This window comes from Bufo gargarizans, chromosome 10, assembly GCF_014858855.1.
Source record: "Bufo gargarizans isolate SCDJY-AF-19 chromosome 10, ASM1485885v1, whole genome shotgun sequence".
NCBI classification, from domain to species: domain Eukaryota; kingdom Metazoa; phylum Chordata; class Amphibia; order Anura; family Bufonidae; genus Bufo; species Bufo gargarizans.
The window spans coordinates 429,812-455,717 of NC_058089.1; the positions used below are offsets into that span (position 1 = coordinate 429,812).

The 25,906-nt window shown below is 48.4% G+C and overlaps 1 protein-coding gene across 4 annotated transcripts in view; it reads left to right on the plus strand.

Moving 5' to 3' along the window:
• IRAG1 (inositol 1,4,5-triphosphate receptor associated 1) overlaps positions 1-25,906 on the plus strand; it is a 103,318-nt gene that overhangs the window by 35,809 nt on the left and 41,603 nt on the right. For all 4 annotated transcript variants that reach the window (XM_044271028.1, XM_044271029.1, XM_044271030.1 and 1 more), the window contains one exon: positions 17,627-17,676. In XM_044271028.1, coding sequence (XP_044126963.1) covers positions 17,627-17,676 — 50 coding nt within the window. The remainder of the gene's footprint in view (positions 1-17,626; positions 17,677-25,906) is intronic.

Here is a 25,906-nt window from a genome sequence, read left to right on the forward strand (position 1 = left end):
CAGTGCGGGTCCATAGTAAGCAGTCACATCCTGTTATCTGATGATTTGGAGGTTGCAGTGGGTCCCCTTACCTTCTAGGACCCGGTGCAGCAGCACATACGGTATATCTGCCCCTGAGGGGCTCTGTACGGACGTTGCAGTGCGGGTCCATAGTAAGCAGTCACATCCTGTTATTTGATGATTTGGAGGTTGCAGTGGGTCCCTTACCTTCTAGGACCCGATGCAGCTGCACATACGGTATATCTGCCCCGAGGGGCTCTATACAGACATTGCAGTGCGGGTCCATAGTGAGCAGTCACATCCTGTTATCTGATGATTTGGAGGTTGCAGTGGGTCCCCTTACCTTCTAGGACCCGGTGCAGCAGCACATACGGTATATCTGCCCCGATGGGCTCTGTACGGACATTGCAGTGCGGGTCCATAGTAAGCAGTCACATCCTGTTATTTGATGATTTGGAGGTTGCAGTGGGTCCCTTACCTTCTAGGACCCGATGCAGCTGCACATACGGTATATCTGCCCCGAGGGGCTCTGTAAGGACATTGCAGTGCGGGTCCATAGTAAGCAGTCACATCCTGTTATTTGATGATTTGGAGGTTGCAGTGGGTCCCTTACCTTCTAGGACCCGATGCAGCTGCACATACGGTATATCTGCCCCTGAGGGGCTCTGTACGGACATTGCAGTGCGGGTCCATAGTGAGCAGTCACATCCTGTTATCTGATGATTTGGAGGTTGCAGTGGGTCCCCTTACCTTCTAGGACCCGGTGCAGCTGCACATACGGTATATCTGCCCCGAGGGGCTCTGTACGGACATTGCAGTGCGGGTCCATAGGAAGCAGTCACATCCTGTTATCTGATGATTTGGAGGTTGCAGTGGGTCCCCTTACCTTCTAGGACCCGATGCAGCTGCACATACGGTATATCTGCCCCTGAGGGGCTCTGTACGGACCTTGCAGTGCGGGTCCATAGTGAGCAGTCACATCCTGTTATCTGATGATTTGGAGGTTGCAGTGGGTCCCCTTACCTTCTGGGACCCGGTGCAGCAGCACATATGGTATATCTGCCCTAAGGGGCTCTGTACGGACATTGCAGTGCGGGTCCATAGTGAGCAGTCACATCCTGTTATCTGATGATTTGGAGGTTGCAGTGGGTCCCCTTACCTTCTGGGACCCGGTGCAGCTGCACATATGGTATAAATGCCCCTGAGGGGCTCTGTACGGACATTGCAGTGCGGGTCCATAGTGAGCAGTCACTTCCTGTTATCTGATGATTTGGAGGTTGCAGTGGGTCCCCTTACCTTCTAGGACCCGGTGCAGCTGCACATATGGTATATCTGCCCCTGAGGGGTTCTGTACGGACATTGCAGTGCGGGTCCATAGTAAGCAGTCACATCCTGTTATCTGATGATTTGGAGGTTGCAGTGGGTCCCCTTACCTTCTGGGACCCGGTGCAGCTGCACATATGGTATATCTGCCCCGAGGGGCTCTGTACAGACATTGCAGTGCGGGTCCATAGTAAGCAGTCACATCCTGTTATCTGATGATTTGGAGGTTGCAGTGGGTCCCCTTACCTTCTGGGAGGTGCAGCTGCACATATGGTATATCTGCCCCTGAGGGGCTCTGTACGGACATTGCAGTGCGGGTCCATAGTAAGCAGTCACATCCTGTTATCTGATGATTTGGAGGTTGCAGTGGGTCCCCTTACCTTCTGGGAGGTGCAGCTGCACATACGGTATATCTGCCCCTGAGGGGCTCTGTACGGACATTGCAGTGCGGGTCCATAGTAAGCAGTCACATCCTGTTATCTGATGATTTGGAGGTTGCAGTGGGTCCCCTTACCTTCTAGGACCCGATGTAGCTGCACATACGGTATATCTGCCCCTGAGGGGCTCTGTAAGGACATTGCAGTGCGGGTCCATAGTAAGCAGTCACATCCTGTTATCTGATGATTTGGAGGTTGCAGTGGGTCCCTTTACCTTCTAGGACCCGGTGCAGCAGCACATACGGTATATCTGCCCCGAGGGGCTCTGTAAGGACATTGCAGTGCGGGTCCATAGTGAGCAGTCACATCCTGTTATCTGATGATTTGGAGGTTGCAGTGGGTCCCCTTACCTTCTGGGACCCGGTGCAGCTGCACATACGGTATATCTGCCCCTGAGGGGCTCTGTACAGACATTGCAGTGCGGGTCCATAGGAAGCAGTCACATCCTGTTCTCTGATGATTTGGAGGTTGCAGTGGGTCCCCTTACCTTCTAGGACCTGATGTAGCTGCACATACGGTATATCTGCCCCTGAGGGGCTCTGTACGGACATTGCAGTGCGGGTCCATAGTAAGCAGTCACATCCTGTTAGCAGATGATTTGGAGGTTGCAGTGGGTCCCCTTACCTTCTAGGACCCGGTGCAGCAGCACATATGGTGTGGCGAAACCAACCTCGCCACGGTGTTTTGGAGGGGGCTGTTTGAAGGCCTCTTGCCTCAGGATTATGGCCCATAGTAACTGTAAAGGAGAAGACAGACCGGCCGCACAGCTTAACTCTGTCTGTAGAATTGTATTTTATGTTATTATGCGTTCGGTTACATTGTATGTTATGTGAGGGCACCCAGATAGCTAATATTATTGTATTCGTGTATTCTGAGTGCCAGTCACCTAATGATATGCACTCAGACTTGAGCTATCTGGGGATATGTTACATGTCTGTGTTTGCTGTGGGGGTGTGCCATTGTGTGTTTAAATGGTGATGTCTGTCCTGTTGTCTCCACATGTGTATTGGCGATCTCCCTTTGTCCTGAGAGATAATTGGATTGTCTTCGGTCGTCTCCGGGACAGAGAGGAGGAAACCATGATGCATTGTGGGGATATGTTGTATCTGTTCTGTATTTGCAAAACTGTAATAAAAACCAGGCTGAGTGTGCCAGCACTTCAGACCACTGCTGACCCTCAACACGGAGCCTTGTCTCGTTATTGGGGGGATTCCCTGTATGCTGTTAGAGACTGATTGCCAGGAGTGTAAGCTGACTGTACGCTTTTCCTGTTCGTCTGCTGGCAGCTATTCGCGAGGTTCCAGTTTGGAGTGCTATTTTGTATCCAGTTCGGGAGGTTGGTGTTCTGCAGTAGCTGTGCCTGTCTCTCGGAAAGGGGCATATCGCCTAAACGGATTTTAACCCCTTGTCTGCTGAAACGGTGCCGTTACATTGGTGGCAGCAGTGGGATCGTTCCTACAGCCAGAAGGACAGCTACAGGAGACACCATTTCTGTGGATTCTACAATTTAAGGGCAACGCATGTCCCAGTACAGCGACCCTAAAAGCACCAGGATGGAACCAGCAGTGTTATACGAGGAGGAGGACCTGGATGGCCGGGATGCATTAAGGAAAGGCATCTGGTACCAGGCCCTGGATAATGTACAATACCAGCGAGGTGAGAGTCTCCCCAGTGAAGAGCAGCGGTTGCAGAAGTAAGTGGCCCTGCGGATGTCCTTCCTGGGAGAGCAGCCCCTGGAGGAATGGGTGATAGAACTACAGCACCGGGTATGGCAGGAGCTATGGCTGGAGGATGCCTACCAGGCGCTTTGGTGGTATGTGGCACAGTTTATACCCTGGACAGCTGAGCATGACAAGCCAGAGGGAGAGGAGTTTGATGGTCCTGGCTTGTTATGGGAGTCCTTTGCAGAGCCTGACTTCGGGAGCCCTGCACAGTCCAGACTTCAGGACATTTTCTATGAGAGGGAGGCTAGGCATGAGTGGGATGACCCCCATGAGGTAGAGCAAGACCTGGCTCACCTAGCAAGCCTGGAGTGGGAACTGGAGCAGGACTACCGAGATCTCTTCCACTCCATTGAGAAGGCTCAGCAGGACGGTAAGGTGACAGACCCAGATCCAGACCCATTCAGCTGGGCAGATATTGTAGAGTGTTACTGGGAAGGACCCCAGGTGGCCGTTGGAGATGGGACCAAGGTCTCTCCACCGGTCCTGCAGGGAATTGGGAGCCTAGTCTCCATTCCCCAGCGGCAGGCTGAGTTACAGGGGGCAGAGGTAGTTGTTCCTGTCCCCCAGCAGCAGAGTGATATGCCGGGAAGGCAGTGTGAAGTGCAGGGAGGGGAGAGCAGCGGCCTCCCTCCCCAGCGGCAGGCTGAGTTACAGGGGGCAGAGGTAGTTGTTCCTGCCCCCCAGCAGCAGCATGATTTTTTGGAAATTGGGAGCCGAGTCTCCATTCCCCAGCGGCAGGCTGAGTTACAGGGGGCAGAGGTAGTTGTTCCTGCCCCCCAGCAGCAGCATGTTTTTTTGGGAATTGGGAGCCCAGTCTCCATTCCCCAGCGGCAGACGGAGTTACAGGGGGCAGAGACAGTCAGTCCTGTCCCCCAGCGGCAGAGTGTCCTACAGGGAATAGAGAGCCCAGTCTCCTTTCCCCAGCAGCAGGACACTGTATTGGGAGCGGAGGCGGTCGGTCGCCCTCCCCAGCGGCTGGAAGTATGTATGGGAGAGGAGCACGTTACCCCCTCTCCCCAGCGGCAGCTTAACGCACCAGGGGGAGACAGTAAGCCCCACAACTGTGCAGATGGGACCGTGGTCTCTGCACTTACAGCACAGGGGGTAGGGACAGTCGGTCCTGTCCCCCAGCAACAGGGCAGTTTAGCCAAAGGGGAGACAGTCGGTTTCCCCCTCCAACAACCAGGCTCCAACCAGGCTTCTTCCGTGGTAACGCTGGCACCAGGGCTGAGTACCGCTGATCCCTGCCCACAAAGCAACCTCCACTCCAAACCAGGGAGCAACTCAGAGACCGGGAGTACCAGCTACCAATATAACCTTGGTGGATTCACTGGACAGAGACAGCCTACTAAATTCAGCAGGTCCAGTATTGGGTTGTGGGTGGGCTGCCAGACTAACTCAGGTACCGACCGGCGTGAGGTCAGGTATCTGGTTAGTCTTCCCTGGGGGGGGGAGATGTGTGGCGAAACCAACCTCGCCACTGGGTTTTGGAGAGGGCTGTTTAAAAGCCTCTTGCCTCAGGATTATGGCCCATAGTAACTTTAAAGGAGAAGACAGACCGGCCGCACAGCTTAAATCTGTCTGTAGAATTGTATTTTATGTTATTATGCGTTCGGTTACATTGTATGTTATGTGAGGGCACCCAGATAGCTAATAGTATTGTATTCGTGTATTCTGAGTGCCAGTCACCTAATGATATGCACTCAGACTTGAGCTATCTGGGGATATGTTACATGTCTGTGTTTGCTGTGGGGGTGTGCCATTGTGTGTTTGGGTGGTGATTCCTGTCCTGTTGTCTCCACGTGTGTATTGGCGATCTCCCCTTTGTCCTGAGAGATAATTGGATTGTGTTCGGTCGTCTCCGGGACGGAGGGGAGGAAACCATGATGCATTGTGGGGATATGTTGTATCTGTCCTGTATCTGCAACAAACTGTAATAAAAACCAGGCTAGGTGTGCCAGCACTTCAGATCACTGCTGACCCTCAAGACGGAGCCTTGTCTCGTTATTGGGGGGATTCCCTGTATGCTGTTGGAGACTGATTGCCAGGAGTGTAAGCTGATTGGATCCTTTTCCTGTTCGTCTGCTGACAGCTATTTGTGAGGTTCCAGTTTGGAGTGCTATTTTGTATCCAGTTCGGGAGGTTGGTGTTCTGCAGTAGCTGTGCCTGTCTCTCGGAAAGGGGCATATCGACTAAACGGATTTTAACCCCTTGTCTGCTGAAACGGTGCCGTTACATATGGTATATCTGCCCCGAGGGGCTCTGTAAGGACATTGCAGTGCGGGTCCATAGTAAGCAGTCACATCCTGTTATTTGATGATTTGGAGGTTGCAGTGGGTCCCTTACCTTCTAGGACCCGATGCAGCTGCACATACGGTATATCTGCCCCGAGGGGCTCTATACAGACATTGCAGTGCGGGTCCATAGTGAGCAGTCACATCCTGTTATCTGATGATTTGGAGGTTGCAGTGGGTCCCCTTACCTTCTAGGACCCGGTGCAGCAGCACATACGGTATATCTGCCCCGATGGGCTCTGTACGGACATTGCAGTGCGGGTCCATAGTAAGCAGTCACATCCTGTTATTTGATGATTTGGAGGTTGCAGTGGGTCCCTTACCTTCTAGGACCCGATGCAGCTGCACATACGGTATATCTGCCCCGAGGGGCTCTGTAAGGACATTGCAGTGCGGGTCCATAGTAAGCAGTCACATCCTGTTATTTGATGATTTGGAGGTTGCAGTGGGTCCCTTACCTTCTAGGACCCGATGCAGCTGCACATACGGTATATCTGCCCCTGAGGGGCTCTGTACGGACATTGCAGTGCGGGTCCATAGTGAGCAGTCACATCCTGTTATCTGATGATTTGGAGGTTGCAGTGGGTCCCCTTACCTTCTAGGACCCGGTGCAGCTGCACATACGGTATATCTGCCCCGAGGGGCTCTGTACGGACATTGCAGTGCGGGTCCATAGGAAGCAGTCACATCCTGTTATCTGATGATTTGGAGGTTGCAGTGGGTCCCCTTACCTTCTAGGACCCGATGCAGCTGCACATACGGTATATCTGCCCCTGAGGGGCTCTGTACGGACCTTGCAGTGCGGGTCCATAGTGAGCAGTCACATCCTGTTATCTGATGATTTGGAGGTTGCAGTGGGTCCCCTTACCTTCTGGGACCCGGTGCAGCAGCACATATGGTATATCTGCCCTAAGGGGCTCTGTACGGACATTGCAGTGCGGGTCCATAGTGAGCAGTCACATCCTGTTATCTGATGATTTGGAGGTTGCAGTGGGTCCCCTTACCTTCTGGGACCCGGTGCAGCTGCACATATGGTATAAATGCCCCTGAGGGGCTCTGTACGGACATTGCAGTGCGGGTCCATAGTGAGCAGTCACTTCCTGTTATCTGATGATTTGGAGGTTGCAGTGGGTCCCCTTACCTTCTAGGACCCGGTGCAGCTGCACATATGGTATATCTGCCCCTGAGGGGTTCTGTACGGACATTGCAGTGCGGGTCCATAGTAAGCAGTCACATCCTGTTATCTGATGATTTGGAGGTTGCAGTGGGTCCCCTTACCTTCTGGGACCCGGTGCAGCTGCACATATGGTATATCTGCCCCGAGGGGCTCTGTACAGACATTGCAGTGCGGGTCCATAGTAAGCAGTCACATCCTGTTATCTGATGATTTGGAGGTTGCAGTGGGTCCCCTTACCTTCTGGGAGGTGCAGCTGCACATATGGTATATCTGCCCCTGAGGGGCTCTGTACGGACATTGCAGTGCGGGTCCATAGTAAGCAGTCACATCCTGTTATCTGATGATTTGGAGGTTGCAGTGGGTCCCCTTACCTTCTGGGAGGTGCAGCTGCACATACGGTATATCTGCCCCTGAGGGGCTCTGTACGGACATTGCAGTGCGGGTCCATAGTAAGCAGTCACATCCTGTTATCTGATGATTTGGAGGTTGCAGTGGGTCCCCTTACCTTCTAGGACCCGATGTAGCTGCACATACGGTATATCTGCCCCTGAGGGGCTCTGTAAGGACATTGCAGTGCGGGTCCATAGTAAGCAGTCACATCCTGTTATCTGATGATTTGGAGGTTGCAGTGGGTCCCTTTACCTTCTAGGACCCGGTGCAGCAGCACATACGGTATATCTGCCCCGAGGGGCTCTGTAAGGACATTGCAGTGCGGGTCCATAGTGAGCAGTCACATCCTGTTATCTGATGATTTGGAGGTTGCAGTGGGTCCCCTTACCTTCTGGGACCCGGTGCAGCTGCACATACGGTATATCTGCCCCTGAGGGGCTCTGTACAGACATTGCAGTGCGGGTCCATAGGAAGCAGTCACATCCTGTTCTCTGATGATTTGGAGGTTGCAGTGGGTCCCCTTACCTTCTAGGACCTGATGTAGCTGCACATACGGTATATCTGCCCCTGAGGGGCTCTGTACGGACATTGCAGTGCGGGTCCATAGTAAGCAGTCACATCCTGTTAGCAGATGATTTGGAGGTTGCAGTGGGTCCCCTTACCTTCTAGGACCCGGTGCAGCAGCACATATGGTGTGGCGAAACCAACCTCGCCACGGTGTTTTGGAGGGGGCTGTTTGAAGGCCTCTTGCCTCAGGATTATGGCCCATAGTAACTGTAAAGGAGAAGACAGACCGGCCGCACAGCTTAACTCTGTCTGTAGAATTGTATTTTATGTTATTATGCGTTCGGTTACATTGTATGTTATGTGAGGGCACCCAGATAGCTAATATTATTGTATTCGTGTATTCTGAGTGCCAGTCACCTAATGATATGCACTCAGACTTGAGCTATCTGGGGATATGTTACATGTCTGTGTTTGCTGTGGGGGTGTGCCATTGTGTGTTTAAATGGTGATGTCTGTCCTGTTGTCTCCACATGTGTATTGGCGATCTCCCTTTGTCCTGAGAGATAATTGGATTGTCTTCGGTCGTCTCCGGGACAGAGAGGAGGAAACCATGATGCATTGTGGGGATATGTTGTATCTGTTCTGTATTTGCAAAACTGTAATAAAAACCAGGCTGAGTGTGCCAGCACTTCAGACCACTGCTGACCCTCAACACGGAGCCTTGTCTCGTTATTGGGGGGATTCCCTGTATGCTGTTAGAGACTGATTGCCAGGAGTGTAAGCTGACTGTACGCTTTTCCTGTTCGTCTGCTGGCAGCTATTCGCGAGGTTCCAGTTTGGAGTGCTATTTTGTATCCAGTTCGGGAGGTTGGTGTTCTGCAGTAGCTGTGCCTGTCTCTCGGAAAGGGGCATATCGCCTAAACGGATTTTAACCCCTTGTCTGCTGAAACGGTGCCGTTACATTGGTGGCAGCAGTGGGATCGTTCCTACAGCCAGAAGGACAGCTACAGGAGACACCATTTCTGTGGATTCTACAATTTAAGGGCAACGCATGTCCCAGTACAGCGACCCTAAAAGCACCAGGATGGAACCAGCAGTGTTATACGAGGAGGAGGACCTGGATGGCCGGGATGCATTAAGGAAAGGCATCTGGTACCAGGCCCTGGATAATGTACAATACCAGCGAGGTGAGAGTCTCCCCAGTGAAGAGCAGCGGTTGCAGAAGTAAGTGGCCCTGCGGATGTCCTTCCTGGGAGAGCAGCCCCTGGAGGAATGGGTGATAGAACTACAGCACCGGGTATGGCAGGAGCTATGGCTGGAGGATGCCTACCAGGCGCTTTGGTGGTATGTGGCACAGTTTATACCCTGGACAGCTGAGCATGACAAGCCAGAGGGAGAGGAGTTTGATGGTCCTGGCTTGTTATGGGAGTCCTTTGCAGAGCCTGACTTCGGGAGCCCTGCACAGTCCAGACTTCAGGACATTTTCTATGAGAGGGAGGCTAGGCATGAGTGGGATGACCCCCATGAGGTAGAGCAAGACCTGGCTCACCTAGCAAGCCTGGAGTGGGAACTGGAGCAGGACTACCGAGATCTCTTCCACTCCATTGAGAAGGCTCAGCAGGACGGTAAGGTGACAGACCCAGATCCAGACCCATTCAGCTGGGCAGATATTGTAGAGTGTTACTGGGAAGGACCCCAGGTGGCCGTTGGAGATGGGACCAAGGTCTCTCCACCGGTCCTGCAGGGAATTGGGAGCCTAGTCTCCATTCCCCAGCGGCAGGCTGAGTTACAGGGGGCAGAGGTAGTTGTTCCTGTCCCCCAGCAGCAGAGTGATATGCCGGGAAGGCAGTGTGAAGTGCAGGGAGGGGAGAGCAGCGGCCTCCCTCCCCAGCGGCAGGCTGAGTTACAGGGGGCAGAGGTAGTTGTTCCTGCCCCCCAGCAGCAGCATGATTTTTTGGAAATTGGGAGCCGAGTCTCCATTCCCCAGCGGCAGGCTGAGTTACAGGGGGCAGAGGTAGTTGTTCCTGCCCCCCAGCAGCAGCATGTTTTTTTGGGAATTGGGAGCCCAGTCTCCATTCCCCAGCGGCAGACGGAGTTACAGGGGGCAGAGACAGTCAGTCCTGTCCCCCAGCGGCAGAGTGTCCTACAGGGAATAGAGAGCCCAGTCTCCTTTCCCCAGCAGCAGGACACTGTATTGGGAGCGGAGGCGGTCGGTCGCCCTCCCCAGCGGCTGGAAGTATGTATGGGAGAGGAGCACGTTACCCCCTCTCCCCAGCGGCAGCTTAACGCACCAGGGGGAGACAGTAAGCCCCACAACTGTGCAGATGGGACCGTGGTCTCTGCACTTACAGCACAGGGGGTAGGGACAGTCGGTCCTGTCCCCCAGCAACAGGGCAGTTTAGCCAAAGGGGAGACAGTCGGTTTCCCCCTCCAACAACCAGGCTCCAACCAGGCTTCTTCCGTGGTAACGCTGGCACCAGGGCTGAGTACCGCTGATCCCTGCCCACAAAGCAACCTCCACTCCAAACCAGGGAGCAACTCAGAGACCGGGAGTACCAGCTACCAATATAACCTTGGTGGATTCACTGGACAGAGACAGCCTACTAAATTCAGCAGGTCCAGTATTGGGTTGTGGGTGGGCTGCCAGACTAACTCAGGTACCGACCGGCGTGAGGTCAGGTATCTGGTTAGTCTTCCCTGGGGGGGGGAGATGTGTGGCGAAACCAACCTCGCCACTGGGTTTTGGAGAGGGCTGTTTAAAAGCCTCTTGCCTCAGGATTATGGCCCATAGTAACTTTAAAGGAGAAGACAGACCGGCCGCACAGCTTAAATCTGTCTGTAGAATTGTATTTTATGTTATTATGCGTTCGGTTACATTGTATGTTATGTGAGGGCACCCAGATAGCTAATAGTATTGTATTCGTGTATTCTGAGTGCCAGTCACCTAATGATATGCACTCAGACTTGAGCTATCTGGGGATATGTTACATGTCTGTGTTTGCTGTGGGGGTGTGCCATTGTGTGTTTGGGTGGTGATTCCTGTCCTGTTGTCTCCACGTGTGTATTGGCGATCTCCCCTTTGTCCTGAGAGATAATTGGATTGTGTTCGGTCGTCTCCGGGACGGAGGGGAGGAAACCATGATGCATTGTGGGGATATGTTGTATCTGTCCTGTATCTGCAACAAACTGTAATAAAAACCAGGCTAGGTGTGCCAGCACTTCAGATCACTGCTGACCCTCAAGACGGAGCCTTGTCTCGTTATTGGGGGGATTCCCTGTATGCTGTTGGAGACTGATTGCCAGGAGTGTAAGCTGATTGGATCCTTTTCCTGTTCGTCTGCTGACAGCTATTTGTGAGGTTCCAGTTTGGAGTGCTATTTTGTATCCAGTTCGGGAGGTTGGTGTTCTGCAGTAGCTGTGCCTGTCTCTCGGAAAGGGGCATATCGACTAAACGGATTTTAACCCCTTGTCTGCTGAAACGGTGCCGTTACATATGGTATATCTGCCCCGAGGGGCTCTGTAAGGACATTGCAGTGCGGGTCCATAGTAAGCAGTCACATCCTGTTATCTGATGATTTGGAGGTTGCAGTGGGTCCCCTTACCTCCTGGGACCCGGTGCAGCAGTACATACGGTATATCTGCCCCGAGGGGCTCTGTACGGACATTGCAGTGCGGGTCCATAGTAAGCAGTCACATCCTGTTATCTGATGATTTGGAGGTTGCAGTGGGTCCCCTTACCTTCTAGGACCCGGTGCAGCAGCACATACGGTATATCTGCCCCTGAGGGGCTCTGTACGGACATTGCAGTGCGGGTCCATAGTAAGCAGTCACATTCTGTTATCTGATGATTTGGAGGTTGCAATGGGTCCCCTTACCTTCTGGGACCCGGTGCAGCTGCACATACGGTATATCTGCCCCTGAGGGGCTCTGTACAGACATTGCAGTGCGGGTCCATAGGAAGCAGTCACATCCTGTTATCTGATGATTTGGATGTTGCAGTGGGTCCCCTTACCTTCTAGGACCCGATGTAGCTGCACATACGGTATATCTGCCCCTGAGGGGCTCTGTAAGGACATTGCAGTGCGGGTCCATAGTAAGAAGTCACTTCCTGTTATCTGATGATTTGGAGGTTGCAGTGGGTCCCCTTACCTTCTAGGACCCGGTGCAGCAGCACATACGGTATATCTGCCCCGAGGGGCTCTGTACGGACATTGCAGTGCGGGTCCATAGTAAGCAGTCACATCCTGTTATCTGATGATTTGGAGGTTGCAGTGGGTCCCCTTACCTTCTGGGACCCGGTGCAGCAGCACATATGGTATATCTGCCCCGAGGGGCTCTGTAAGGACATTGCAGTGCGGGTCCATAGTAAGCAGTCACATCCTGTTATCTGATGATTTGGAGGTTGCAGTGGGTCCCCTTACCTTCTAGGACCCGATGCAGCTGCACATACGGTATATCTGCCCCGAGGGGCTCTGTACGGACATTGCAGTGCGGGTCCATAGTAAGCAGTCACATCCTGTTATCTGATGATTTGGAGGTTGCAGTGGGTCCCCATACCTTCTAGGACCCGGTGCAGCTGCACATACGGTATATCTGCCCCTGAGGGGTTCTGTACGGACATTGCAGTGCGGGTCCATAGTAAGCAGTCACATCCTGTTATCTGATGATTTGGAGGTTGCAGTGGGTCCCCATACCTTCTAGGACCCGGTGCAGCTGCACATACGGTATATCTGCCCCTGAGGGGCTCTGTACGGACATTGCAGTGCGGGTCCATAGTAAGCAGTCACATCCTGTTATCTGATGATTTGGAGGTTGCAGTGGGTCCCCTTACCTTCTAGGACCCGGTGCAGCAGCACATATGGTATATCTGCCCCTGAGGGGCTCTGTACGGACATTGCAGTGCGGGTCCATAGTAAGCAGTCACATCCTGTTATCTGATGATTTGGAGGTTGCAGTGGGTCCCTTACCTTCTAGGGCCCGATGCAGCTGCACATATGGTATATCTGCCCCTGAGGGGTTCTGTACGGACATTGCAGTGCGGGTCCATAGTAAGCAGTCACATCCTGTTATCTGATGATTTGGAGGTTGCAGTGGGTCCCCTTACCTTCTAGGACCCGGTGCAGCAGCACATATGGTATATCTGCCCCGAGGGGCTCTGTAAGGACATTGCAGTGCGGGTCCATAGTAAGCAGTCACATCCTGTTATCTGATGATTTGGAGGTTGCAGTGGGTCCCCTTACCTTCTGGGACCCGGTGCAGCTGCACATACGGTATATCTGCCCCTGAGGGGCTCTGTACAGACATTGCAGTGCGGGTCCATAGGAAGCAGTCACATCCTATTCTCTGATGATTTGGAGGTTGCAGTGGGTCCCCTTACCTTCTAGGACCCGATGTAGCTGCACATACGGTATATCTGCCCCTGAGGGGCTCTGTAAGGACATTGCAGTGCGGGTCCATAGTAAGCAGTCACTTCCTGTTATCTGATGATTTGGAGGTTGCAGTGGGTCCCCTTACCTTCTGGGACCCGGTGCAGCGGCACATATGGTATAGCTGCCCCTAAGGGGCTCTGTACGGACATTGCAGTGCGGGTCCATAGTAAGCAGTCACATCCTGTTATCTGATGATTTGGAGGTTGCAGTGGGTCCCCTTACCTTCTAGGACCCGGTGCAGCAGCACATATGGTATATCTGCCCCGAGGGGCTCTGTAAGGACATTGCAGTGCGGGTCCATAGTAAGCAGTCACATCCTGTTATCTGATGATTTGGAGGTTGCAGTGGGTCCCCTTACCTTCTGGGACCCGGTGCAGCTGCACATACGGTATATCTGCCCCTGAGGGGCTCTGTACAGACATTGCAGTGCGGGTCCATAGGAAGCAGTCACATCCTGTTATCTGATGATTTGGAGGTTGCAGTGGGTCCCCTTACCTTCTGGGACCCGGTGCAGCAGTACATACGGTATATCTGCCCCGAGGGGCTCTGTACGGACATTGCAGTGCGGGTCCATAGTAAGCAGTCACATCCTGTTATCTGATGATTTGGAGGTTGCAGTGGGTCCCCTACCTTCTAGGACCCGGTGCAGCGGCACATATGGTATATCTGCCCCTGAGGGGCTCTGTACGGACATTGCAGTGCGGTTCCATAGTAAGCAGTCACATCCTGTTATCTGATGATTTGGAGGTTGCAGTGGGTCCCCTTACCTTCTAGGACCCGGTGCAGCGGCACATATGGTATATCTGCCCCTGAGGGGCTCTGTACGGACATTGCAGTGCGGGTCCATAGTAAGCAGTCACATCCTGTTATCAGATGATTTGGAGGTTGCAGTGGGTCCCCTTACCTCCTGGGACCCGGTGCAGCAGCACATACGGTATATCTGCCCCGAGGGGCTCTGTACGGACATTGCAGTGCGGGTCCATAGTGAGCAGTCACATCCTGTTATCAGATGATTTGGAGGTTGCAGTGGGTCCCCTTACCTTCTGGGAGGTGCAGCTGCACATATGGTATATCTGCCCCTGAGGGGTTCTGTACGGACATTGCAGTGCGGGTCCATAGTAAGCAGTCACATCCTGTTATCTGATGATTTGGAGGTTGCAGTGGGTCCCCTTACCTTCTAGGACCCGGTGCAGTAGCACATACGGTATATCTGCCCCGAGGGGCTCTGTACGGACATTGCAGTGCGGGTCCATAGTAAGCAGTCACATCCTGTTATCTGATGATTTGGAGGTTGCAGTGGGTCCCCTTACCTTCTAGGACCTGATGTAGCTGCACATACGGTATATCTGCCCCTGAGGGGCTCTGTAAGGACATTGCAGTGCGGGTCCATAGTAAGCAGCCACATCCTGTTATCTGATGATTTGGAGGTTGCAGTGGGTCCCTTTACCTTCTAGGACCCGGTGCAGCAGCACATACGGTATATCTCTGTACGGACATTGCAGTGCGGGTCCATAGTAAGCAGTCACATCCTGTTATCTGATGATTTGGAGGTTGCAGTGGGTCCCCTTACCTCCTGGGACCCGGTGCAGCAGTACATACGGTATATCTGCCCCGAGGGGCTCTGTACGGACATTGCAGTGCGGGTCCATAGTAAGCAGTCACATCCTGTTATCAGATGATTTGGAGGTTGCAGTGGGTCCCCTTACCTTCTAGGACCTGATGTAGCTGCACATACGGTATATCTGCCCCTGAGGGGCTCTGTAAGGACATTGCAGTGCGGGTCCATAGTAAGCAGCCACATCCTGTTATCTGATGATTTGGAGGTTGCAGTGGGTCCCTTTACCTTCTAGGACCCGGTGCAGCAGCACATACGGTATATCTGCCCCTGAGGGGCTCTGTACGGACATTGCAGTGCGGGTCCATAGTAAGCAGTCACATCCTGTTATCTGATGATTTGGAGGTTGCAGTGGGTCCCTTTACCTTCTGGGACCCGGTGCAGCAGCACATACGGTATATCTGCCCCGAGGGGCTCTGCACGGACCTTGCAGTGCGGGTCCATAGTAAGCAGTCACATCCTGTTATCTGATGATTTGGAGGTTGCAGTGGGTCCCCTTACCTCCTGGGACCCGGTGCAGCAGTACATACGGTATATCTGCCCCGAGGGGCTCTGTACGGACATTGCAGTGCGGGTCCATAGTAAGCAGTCACATCCTGTTATCTGATGATTTGGAGGTTGCAGTGGGTCCCTTTACCTTCTAGGACCCGGTGCAGCAGCACATACGGTATATCTGCCCCTGAGGGGTTCTGTACGGACATTGCAGTGCGGGTCCATAGTAAGCAGTCACATCCTGTTATCTGATGATTTGGAGGTTGCAGTGGGTCCCCTTACCTTCTGGGACCCGGTGCAGCAGCACATACGGTATATCTGCCCCGAGGGGCTCTGCACGGACCTTGCAGTGCGGGTCCATAGTAAGCAGTCACATCCTGTTATCTGATGATTTGGAGGTTGCAGTGGGTCCCTTTACCTTCTGGGACCCGGTGCAGCGGCACATACGGTATATCTGCCCCGAGGGGCTCTGTACGGACATTGCAGTGCGGGTCCATAGTAAGCAGTCACATCCTGTTATCTGATGATTTGGAGGTTGCAGTGGGTCCCTTTACCTTCTGGGACCCGGTGCAGCAGCACATACGGTATATCTGCCCCGAGGGGCTCTGTACGGACATTGCAGTGCGGGTCCATAGTAAGCAGTCACATCCTGTTATCTGATGATTTGGAGGTTGCAGTGGGTCCCTTTACCTTCTGGGACCCGGTGCAGCGGCACATACGGTATATCTGCCCTGAGGGGCTCTGTACGGACCTTGCAGTGCGGGTCCATAGTAAGCAGTCACATCCTGTTATCTGATGATTTGGAGGTTGCAGTGGGTCCCTTTACCTTCTAGGACCCGGTGCAGCAGCACATACGGTATATCTGCCCCTGAGGGGTTCTGTACGGACATTGCAGTGCGGGTCCATAGTAAGCAGTCACATCCTGTTATCTGATGATTTGGAGGTTGCAGTGGGTCCCCTTACCTTCTGGGACCCGGTGCAGCAGCACATACGGTATATCTGCCCCGAGGGGCTCTGCACGGACCTTGCAGTGCGGGTCCATAGTAAGCAGTCACATCCTGTTATCTGATGATTTGGAGGTTGCAGTGGGTCCCTTTACCTTCTGGGACCCGGTGCAGCGGCACATACGGTATATCTGCCCCGAGGGGCTCTGTACGGACATTGCAGTGCGGGTCCATAGTAAGCAGTCACATCCTGTTATCTGATGATTTGGAGGTTGCAGTGGGTCCCTTTACCTTCTGGGACCCGGTGCAGCAGCACATACGGTATATCTGCCCCGAGGGGCTCTGTACGGACATTGCAGTGCGGGTCCATAGTAAGCAGTCACATCCTGTTATCTGATGATTTGGAGGTTGCAGTGGGTCCCTTTACCTTCTGGGACCCGGTGCAGCGGCACATACGGTATATCTGCCCTGAGGGGCTCTGTACGGACCTTGCAGTGCGGGTCCATAGTAAGCAGTCACATCCTGTTATCCCTGATCCGTGATCGCTACGCTGCTGCTTGGTGACTTCAGCCGCCTCCTCCTTGAATCCCTATAACGATTGACTAATAATAGTTCTGTAAATGAGGAAACATTGTTCCCGTCAGAATTCCACTTTTTGGGGCTTGCTGCCAGACGCTCAGCATTTTTCCTCTTTCACTTCTTTTACGTTTCGGCGCTTGGTGTCGGGCGGGCGCCGCTTCACTGTGACTATATTAGGTATCCAGAGCGGCCAGACAGAAGGGGCGCTCAGTGGGGGGCCGTCTGTGGCTGCAATAAGCCCCCCTCCACCAGCATCCTGCACGAGGGTCAGCCAGTGGGGGCGGCCTCAGCACTGGTCAGTAAAATACTCTGCAGCTCCCAGTGGACTTTGTCTTTCAGTCCCTCACCATTTTCAAGATCTGTTTCATTCAATAACAGCAAGCATTCATTGCAACCCCAATAACTGTCCAGCTGAACCAGCAGTTCATTAGGGGGGATCACTGATACACTGTAACGAGCTGTGCACAGCTGTCAGTTGAACAGGATTAGGATGGATTTTCAGCCATTTGTTTACATTCACTGACAGCAAGCAGAGACCTGGAAAATTGTGAGGAATTCAAACACTGTGTCCATTATAAAGCTCCAGGATAACGCCTCAGAAGACCTCTGGGGCCCTATAGGTGGCCATTGCAGCGGAGGGGGGGGGGGGGGGCAGATACTTTTTACATTGTAAATCAATCATTATGTTAATGAGGCGATTACCCTTTTCTTACAGGATCCGATCCCGGCCCCAATGTCTTCCCTGCAGCTGCCACATCACTGCCGGTAAGAAGATCCATCACCGTATATGTAGTGTACAGTATATACAGCGGATCTCTGTGTACAGTATATACATCAGGTCTCTGTGTACAGTATATACATCAGATCTCTCTGTGTACAGTATATACATCAGATCTCTCTGTGTACAGTATATACATCAGATCTCTGTGTACAGTATATACATCAGATCTCTGTGTACAGTATATACATCAGGTCTCTGTGTACAGTATATACATCAGATCTCTGTGTACAGTATATACAGCAGATCTCTCTGTGTACAGTATATACATCAGATCTCTGTGTACAGTATATACATCAGATCTCTGTGTACAGTATATACATCAGATCTCTGTGTACAGTATATACATCAGGTCTCTGTGTACAGTATATACATCAGGTCTCTGTGTACAGTATATACATCAGATCTCTGTGTACAGTATATACATCAGGTCTCTGTGTACAGTATATACAGCGGATCTCTGTGTACAGTATATACATCAGATCTCTGTGTACAGCATATACATCGGATCTGTGTGTACAGTATATACATCAGGTCTCTGTGTACAGTATATACATCAGATCTGTGTACAGTATATACAGCGGATCTCTGTGTACAGTATATACATCAGATCTCTGTGTACAGTATATACATCAGATCTCTGTGTACAGTATATACATCAGGTCTCTGTGTACAGTATATACATCAGATCTCTGTGTACAGTATATACAGCGGATCTCTCTGTGTACAGTATATACATCAGGTCTCTGTGTACAGTATATACATCAGATCTCTGTGTACAGTATATACATCAGGTCTCTGTGTACAGTATATACATCAGGTCTCTGTGTACAGTATATACATCAGATCTCTGTGTACAGTATATACATCAGGTCTCTGTGTACAGTATATACAGCGGATCTCTGTGTACAGTATATACATCAGATCTCTGTGTACAGTATATACAGCGGATCTCTGTGTACAGTATATACAGCGGATCTCTGTGTACAGTATATACATCAGGTCTCTGTGTACAGTATATACATCAGATCTGTGTACAGTATATACAGCGGATCTCTGTGTACAGTATATACATCAGATCTCTGTGTACAGTATATACATCAGGTCTCTGTGTACAGTATATACATCAGATCTCTGTGTACAGTATATACATCAGGTCTCTGTGTACAGTATATACATCAGGTCTCTGTGTACAGTATATACATCAGGTCTCTGTGTACAGCATATACATCGGATCTCTGTGTACAGTATATACAGCGGATCTCTGTGTACAGTATATACATCAGATCTCTCTGTGTACAGTATATACAGCGGATCTCTGTGTACAGTATATACATCAGATCTCTGTGTACAGTATATACATCAGATCTCTCTGTGTACAGTATATACATCAGGTCTCTGTGTACAGTATATACATCAGATCTCTGTGTACAGTATATACAGCGGATCTCTCTGTGTACAGTATATACATCAGGTCTCTGTGTACAGTATATACATCAGATCTGTGTACAGTATATACAGCGGATCTCTGTGTACAGTATATACATCAGATCTCTGTGTACAGTATATACATCAGGTCTCTGTGTACAGTATATACAGCGGATCTCTCTGTGTACAGTATATACATCAGATCTCTGTGTACAGTATATACATCAGGTCTCTGTGTACAGTATATACATCAGGTCTCTGTGTACAGTATATACAGCGGATCTCTGTGTACAGTATATACATCAGATCTCTGTGTACAGTATATACAGCGGATCTCTGTGTACAGTATATACATCAGATCTCTGTGTACAGTATATACAGCGGATCTCTGTGTACAGTATATACATCAGATCTCTGTGTACAGTATATACATCAGATCTCTCTGTGTACAGTATATACATCAGGTCTCTGTGTACAGTATATACATCAGATCTCTGTGTACAGTATATACAGCGGATCTCTCTGTGTACAGTATATACATCAGGTCTCTGTGTACAGTATATACATCAGATCTGTGTACAGTATATACAGCGGATCTGTGTACAGTATATACATCAGATCTCTGTGTACAGTATATACATCAGGTCTCTGTGTACAGTATATACAGCGGATCTCTCTGTGTACAGTATATACATCAGATCTCTGTGTACAGTATATACATCAGATCTCTCTGTGTACAGTATATACAGCGGATCTCTGTGTACAGTATATACATCAGGTCTCTGTGTACAGTATATACATCAGGTCTCTGTGTACAGTATATACAGCGGATCTCTGTGTACAGTATATACATCAGATCTCTGTGTACAGTATATACATCAGGTCTCTGTGTACAGTATATACAGCGGATCTCTCTGTGTACAGTATATACATCAGATCTCTGTGTACAGTATATACATCAGATCTCTGTGTACAGTATATACAGCGGATCTCTGTGTACAGTATATACAGCAGGTCTCTGTGTACAGTATATACATCAGATCTCTGTGTACAGTATATACATCAGATCTCTGTGTACAGTATATACATCGGATCTCTGTGTACAGTATATACATCGGATCTCTGTGTACAGTATATACATCAGATCTCTGTGTACAGTATATACATCAGATCTCTGTGTACAGTATATACATCAGATCTCTGTGTACAGTATATACATCAGATCTCTCTGTGTACAGTATATACATCAGGTCTCTGTGTACAGTATATACAGCGGATCTCTGTGTACAGTATATACAGCGGATCTCTGTGTACAGTATATACATCAGATCTCTGTGTACAGTATATACAGCGGATCTCTGTGTACAGTATATACAGCGGATCTCTCTGTGTACAGTATATACATCAGGTCTCTGTGTACAGTATATACATCAGATCTGTGTACAGTATATACAGCGGATCTCTGTGTACAGTATATACAGCGGATCTCTCTGTGTACAGTATATACATCAGATCTCTGTGTACAGTATATACATCAGATCTCTGTGTACAGTATATACATCAGATCTCTGTGTACAGTATATACATCAGATCTCTGTGTACAGTATATACAGCGGATCTCTGTGTACAGTATATACATCGGGTCTCTGTGTACAGTATATACATCGGGTCTCTGTGTACAGTATATACATCAGGTCTCTGTGTACAGTATATACATCAGATCTCTGTGTACAGTATATACATCAGGTCTCTGTGTACAGTATATACATCAGGTCTCTGTGTACAGTATATACATCAGGTCTCTGTGTACAGTATATACATCAGGTCTCTGTGTACAGTATATACATCAGGTCTCTGTGTACAGTATATACATCAGATCTCTGTGTACAGTATATACATCAGGTCTCTGTGTACAGTATATACATCAGGTCTCTGTGTACAGTATATACATCAGGTCTCTGTGTACAGTATATACATCAGGTCTCTGTGTACAGTATATACATCAGATCTCTGTGTGTACAGTATATACAGCGGATCTCTGTGTACAGTATATACAGCGGATCTCTCTGTGTACAGCATATACATCAGATCTCTGTGTACAGTATATACAGCAGATCTCTGTGTACAGTATATACATCGGATCTCTGTGTACAGTATATACATCAGATCTCTGTGTACAGTATATACATCAGGTCTCTGTGTACAGTATATACATCAGATCTGTGTGTACAGTATATACATCAGATCTCTGTGTACAGTATATACATCAGATCTCTGTGTACAGTATATACATCGGATCTCTGTGTACAGTATATACATCAGATCTCTGTGTACAGTATATACATCAGATCTCTCTGTGTACAGTATATACATCAGATCTCTGTGTGTACAGTATATACATCGGATCTCTGTGTACAGTATATACATCGGATCTCTGTGTACAGTATATACATCGGATCTCTGTGTACAGTATATACATCGGATCTCTGTGTACAGTATATACATCAGGTCTCTGTGTACAGTATATACATCAGATCTCTGTGTACAGTATATACATCAGATCTCTGTGTACAGTATATACAGCGGATCTCTGTGTACAGTATATACATCAGATCTCTCTGTGTACAGTATATACATCAGGTCTCTGTGTACAGTATATACATCGGATCTCTGTGTGTACAGTATATACATCAGATCTCTGTGTGTACAGTATATACAGCGGATCTCTGTGTACAGTATATACATCGGATCTCTCTGTGTACAGTATATACATCAGATCTCTGTGTACAGTATATACATCAGATCTCTGTGTACAGTATATACAGCGGATCTCTGTGTACAGTATATACATCAGATCTCTGTGTACAGTATATACATCAGGTCTCTGTGTACAGTATATACATCAGATCTGTGTGTACAGTATATACATCAGATCTCTGTGTGTACAGTATATACAGCGGATCTCTGTGTACAGTATATACAGCGGATCTCTGTGTACAGCATATACATCAGATCTGTGTACAGTATATACATCAGATCTGTGTACAGTATATACATCAGATCTCTGTGTACAGTATATACAGCGGATCTCTCTGTGTACAGCATATACATCAGATCTGTGTACGGTATATACATCAGATCTGTGTACGGTATATACATCAGATCTCTGTGTACAGTATATACATCAGATCTGTGTGTACAGTATATACATCAGATCTCTGTGTACAGTATATACAGCGGATCTCTCTGTGTACAGCATATACATCAGATCTCTGTGTACAGTATATACAGCAGATCTCTGTGTACAGTATATACATCGGATCTCTGTGTACAGTATATACATCAGATCTCTCTGTGTACAGTATATACATCGGATCTGTGTGTACAGTATATACATCGGATCTCTGTGTACAGTATATACATCAGATCTCTGTGTGTACAGTATATACATCGGATCTGTGTGTACAGTATATACAGCAGATCTCTGTGTACAGTATATACATCAGATCTCTGTGTACAGTATATACATCAGATCTCTGTGTACAGTATATACATCAGATCTGTGTGTACAGTATATACATCAGATCTCTGTGTACAGTATATACATCAGATCTCTGTGTACAGTATATACATCAGATCTCTGTGTACAGTATATACATCAGATCTCTGTGTACAGTATATACATCAGATCTCTGTGTACAGTATATACATCGGATCTCTGTGTACAGTATATACAGCGGATCTCTGTGTACAGTATATACATCAGATCTCTGTGTACAGCATATACATCAGATCTCTGTGTACAGTATATACATCAAATCTCTGTGTACAGTATATACATCAGATCTCTGTGTACAGTATATACATCAGGTCTCTGTGTACAGTATATACATCGGATCTCTGTGTACAGTATATACAGACGTGGACAAAATTGTTGGTACCCTTTGGTCAATGAAAGAAAAAGTCACAATGGTCACAGAAATAACTTTAATCTGACAAAAGTAATAATAAATTAAAATTCTATAAATGTTAACCAATGAAAGTCAGACATTGTTTTTCAACCATGCTTCAACAGAATTATGTAAAAAAATAAACTCATGAAACAGGCATGGACAAAAATGATGGTACCCCTAACTTAATATTTTGTTGCGCAACCTTTTGAGGCAATCACTGCAATCAAACGCTTCCTGTAACTGTCAATGAGACATCTGCACCTCTCAGCAGGTATTTTGGCCCACTCCTCATGAGCAAACTGCTCCAGTTGTGTCCGGTTTGAAGGGTGCCTTTTCCAGACTGCATGTTTCAGCTCCTTCCAAAGATGCTCAATAGGATTGAGGTCAGGGCTCATAGAAGGCCACTTTAGAATAGTCCAATTTTTTCCTCTTAGCCATTCTTGGGTGTTTTTAGCGGTGTGTTTTGGGTCATTGTCCTGTTGCAAGACCCATGACCTGCGACTGAGACCAAGCTTTCTGACACTGGCTAGTACATTTCTCTCTAGAATTCCTTGATAGTCTTGAGATTTCATTGTACCCTGCACAGATTCAAGACACCCTGTGCCAGACGCAGCAAAGCAGCCCCAGAACATAACAGAGCCTCCTCCATGTTTCACAGTAGGGACAGTGTTCTTTTCTTGATATGCTTCATTTTTTCGTCTGTGAACATACAGCTGATGTGCCTTGGCAAAAACTTCGATTTTTGTCTCATCTGTCCACAGGACATTCTCCCAGAAGCTTTGTGGCTTGTCAACATGTAGTTTGGCATATTCCAGTCTTGCTTTTTTATGATTCGTTTTCAACAATGGTGTCCTCCTTGGTCGTCTCCCATGTAGTCCACTTTGGCTCAAACAACGACGGATGGTGCGATCTGACACTGATGTTCCTTGAGCATGAAGTTCACCTTGAATCTCTTTAGAAGTCTTTCTAGGCTCTTTTGTTACCATTCGGATTATCCGTCTCTTAGATTTGTCATCAATTTTCCTCCTGCGGCCACGTCCAGGGAGGTTGGCTACAGTCCCATGGATCTTAAACTTATGAATAATATGTGCAACTGTACTCACAGGAACATCTAGTTGCTTGGAGATGGTCTTATAGCCTTTACCTTTAACATGCTTGTCTATAATTTTCTTTCTGATCTCTTGAGACAGCTCTTTCCTTTGCTTCCTCTGGTCCATGTCGAGTGTGGTACACACCATATCACCAAACAACACAGTGATTACCTGGAGCCATATATATAGGCCCAATGGCTGATTACAAGGTTGTAGACACCTGTGATGCTAATTAGTGGACACACCTTGAATTAACATGTCCCTTTGGTCACATTATGTTCTGTGTTTTCTAGGGGTACCATCATTTTTGTCCATGCCTGTTTCATGAGTTTATTTTTTTACATAATTCTGTTGAAGCATGGTTGAAAAACAATGTCTGACTTTCATTGGTTAACATTTATAGAATTTTAATTTATTATTACTTTTGTCAGATTAAAGTTATTTCTGTGACCATTGTGACTTTTTCTTTCATTGACCAAAGGGTACCAACAATTTTGTCCACGTCTGTACATCGGATCTCTGTGTACAGTATATACATCGGATCTCTGTGTACAGTATATACATCAGATCTCTGTGTACAGCATATACATCAGATCTCTGTGTACAGTATATACAGCGGATCTCTGTGTACAGTATATACATCAGATCTCTGTGTACAGTATATACATCGGATCTCTGTGTGTACAGTATATACATCGGATCTCTGTGTACAGTATATACATCGGATCTCTGTGTGTACAGTATATACATCAGATCTCTGTGTACAGTATATACAGCGGATCTCTGTGTACAGTATATACATCAGATCTCTGTGTACAGCATATACATCAGATCTCTGTGTACAGTATATACATCAAATCTCTGTGTACAGTATATACATCAGATCTCTGTGTACAGTATATACATCAGATCTCTGTGTACAGTATATACATCGGATCTCTGTGTACAGTATATACAGCGGATCTCTGTGTACAGTATATACATCAGATCTCTGTGTACAGCATATACATCAGATCTCTGTGTACAGTATATACATCAAATCTCTGTGTACAGTATATACATCAGATCTCTGTGTACAGTATATACATCAGGTCTCTGTGTACAGTATATACATCGGATCTCTGTGTACAGTATATACATCGGATCTCTGTGTACAGTATATACATCGGATCTCTGTGTACAGTATATACATCAGATCTCTGTGTACAGTATATACATCAGGTCTCTGTGTACAGTATATACATCAGATCTCTGTGTACAGTATATACAGCGGATCTCTGTGTACAGTATATACATCAGATCTCTGTGTACAGTATATACATCGGATCTCTGTGTGTACAGTATATACATCGGATCTCTGTGTACAGTATATACATCGGATCTCTGTGTGTACAGTATATACATCAGATCTCTGTGTACAGTATATACAGCGGATCTCTGTGTACAGTATATACATCAGATCTCTGTGTACAGCATATACATCAGATCTCTGTGTACAGTATATACATCAAATCTCTGTGTACAGTATATACATCAGATCTCTGTGTACAGTATATACATCAGATCTCTGTGTACAGTATATACATCAGATCTCTGTGTACAGTATATACATCAGATCTCTGTGTACAGTATATACATCAGATCTCTGTGTACAGTATATACATCGGATCTGTGTGTACAGTATATACATCAGATCTCTGTGTACAGTATATACATCAAATCTCTGTGTACAGTATATACATCAG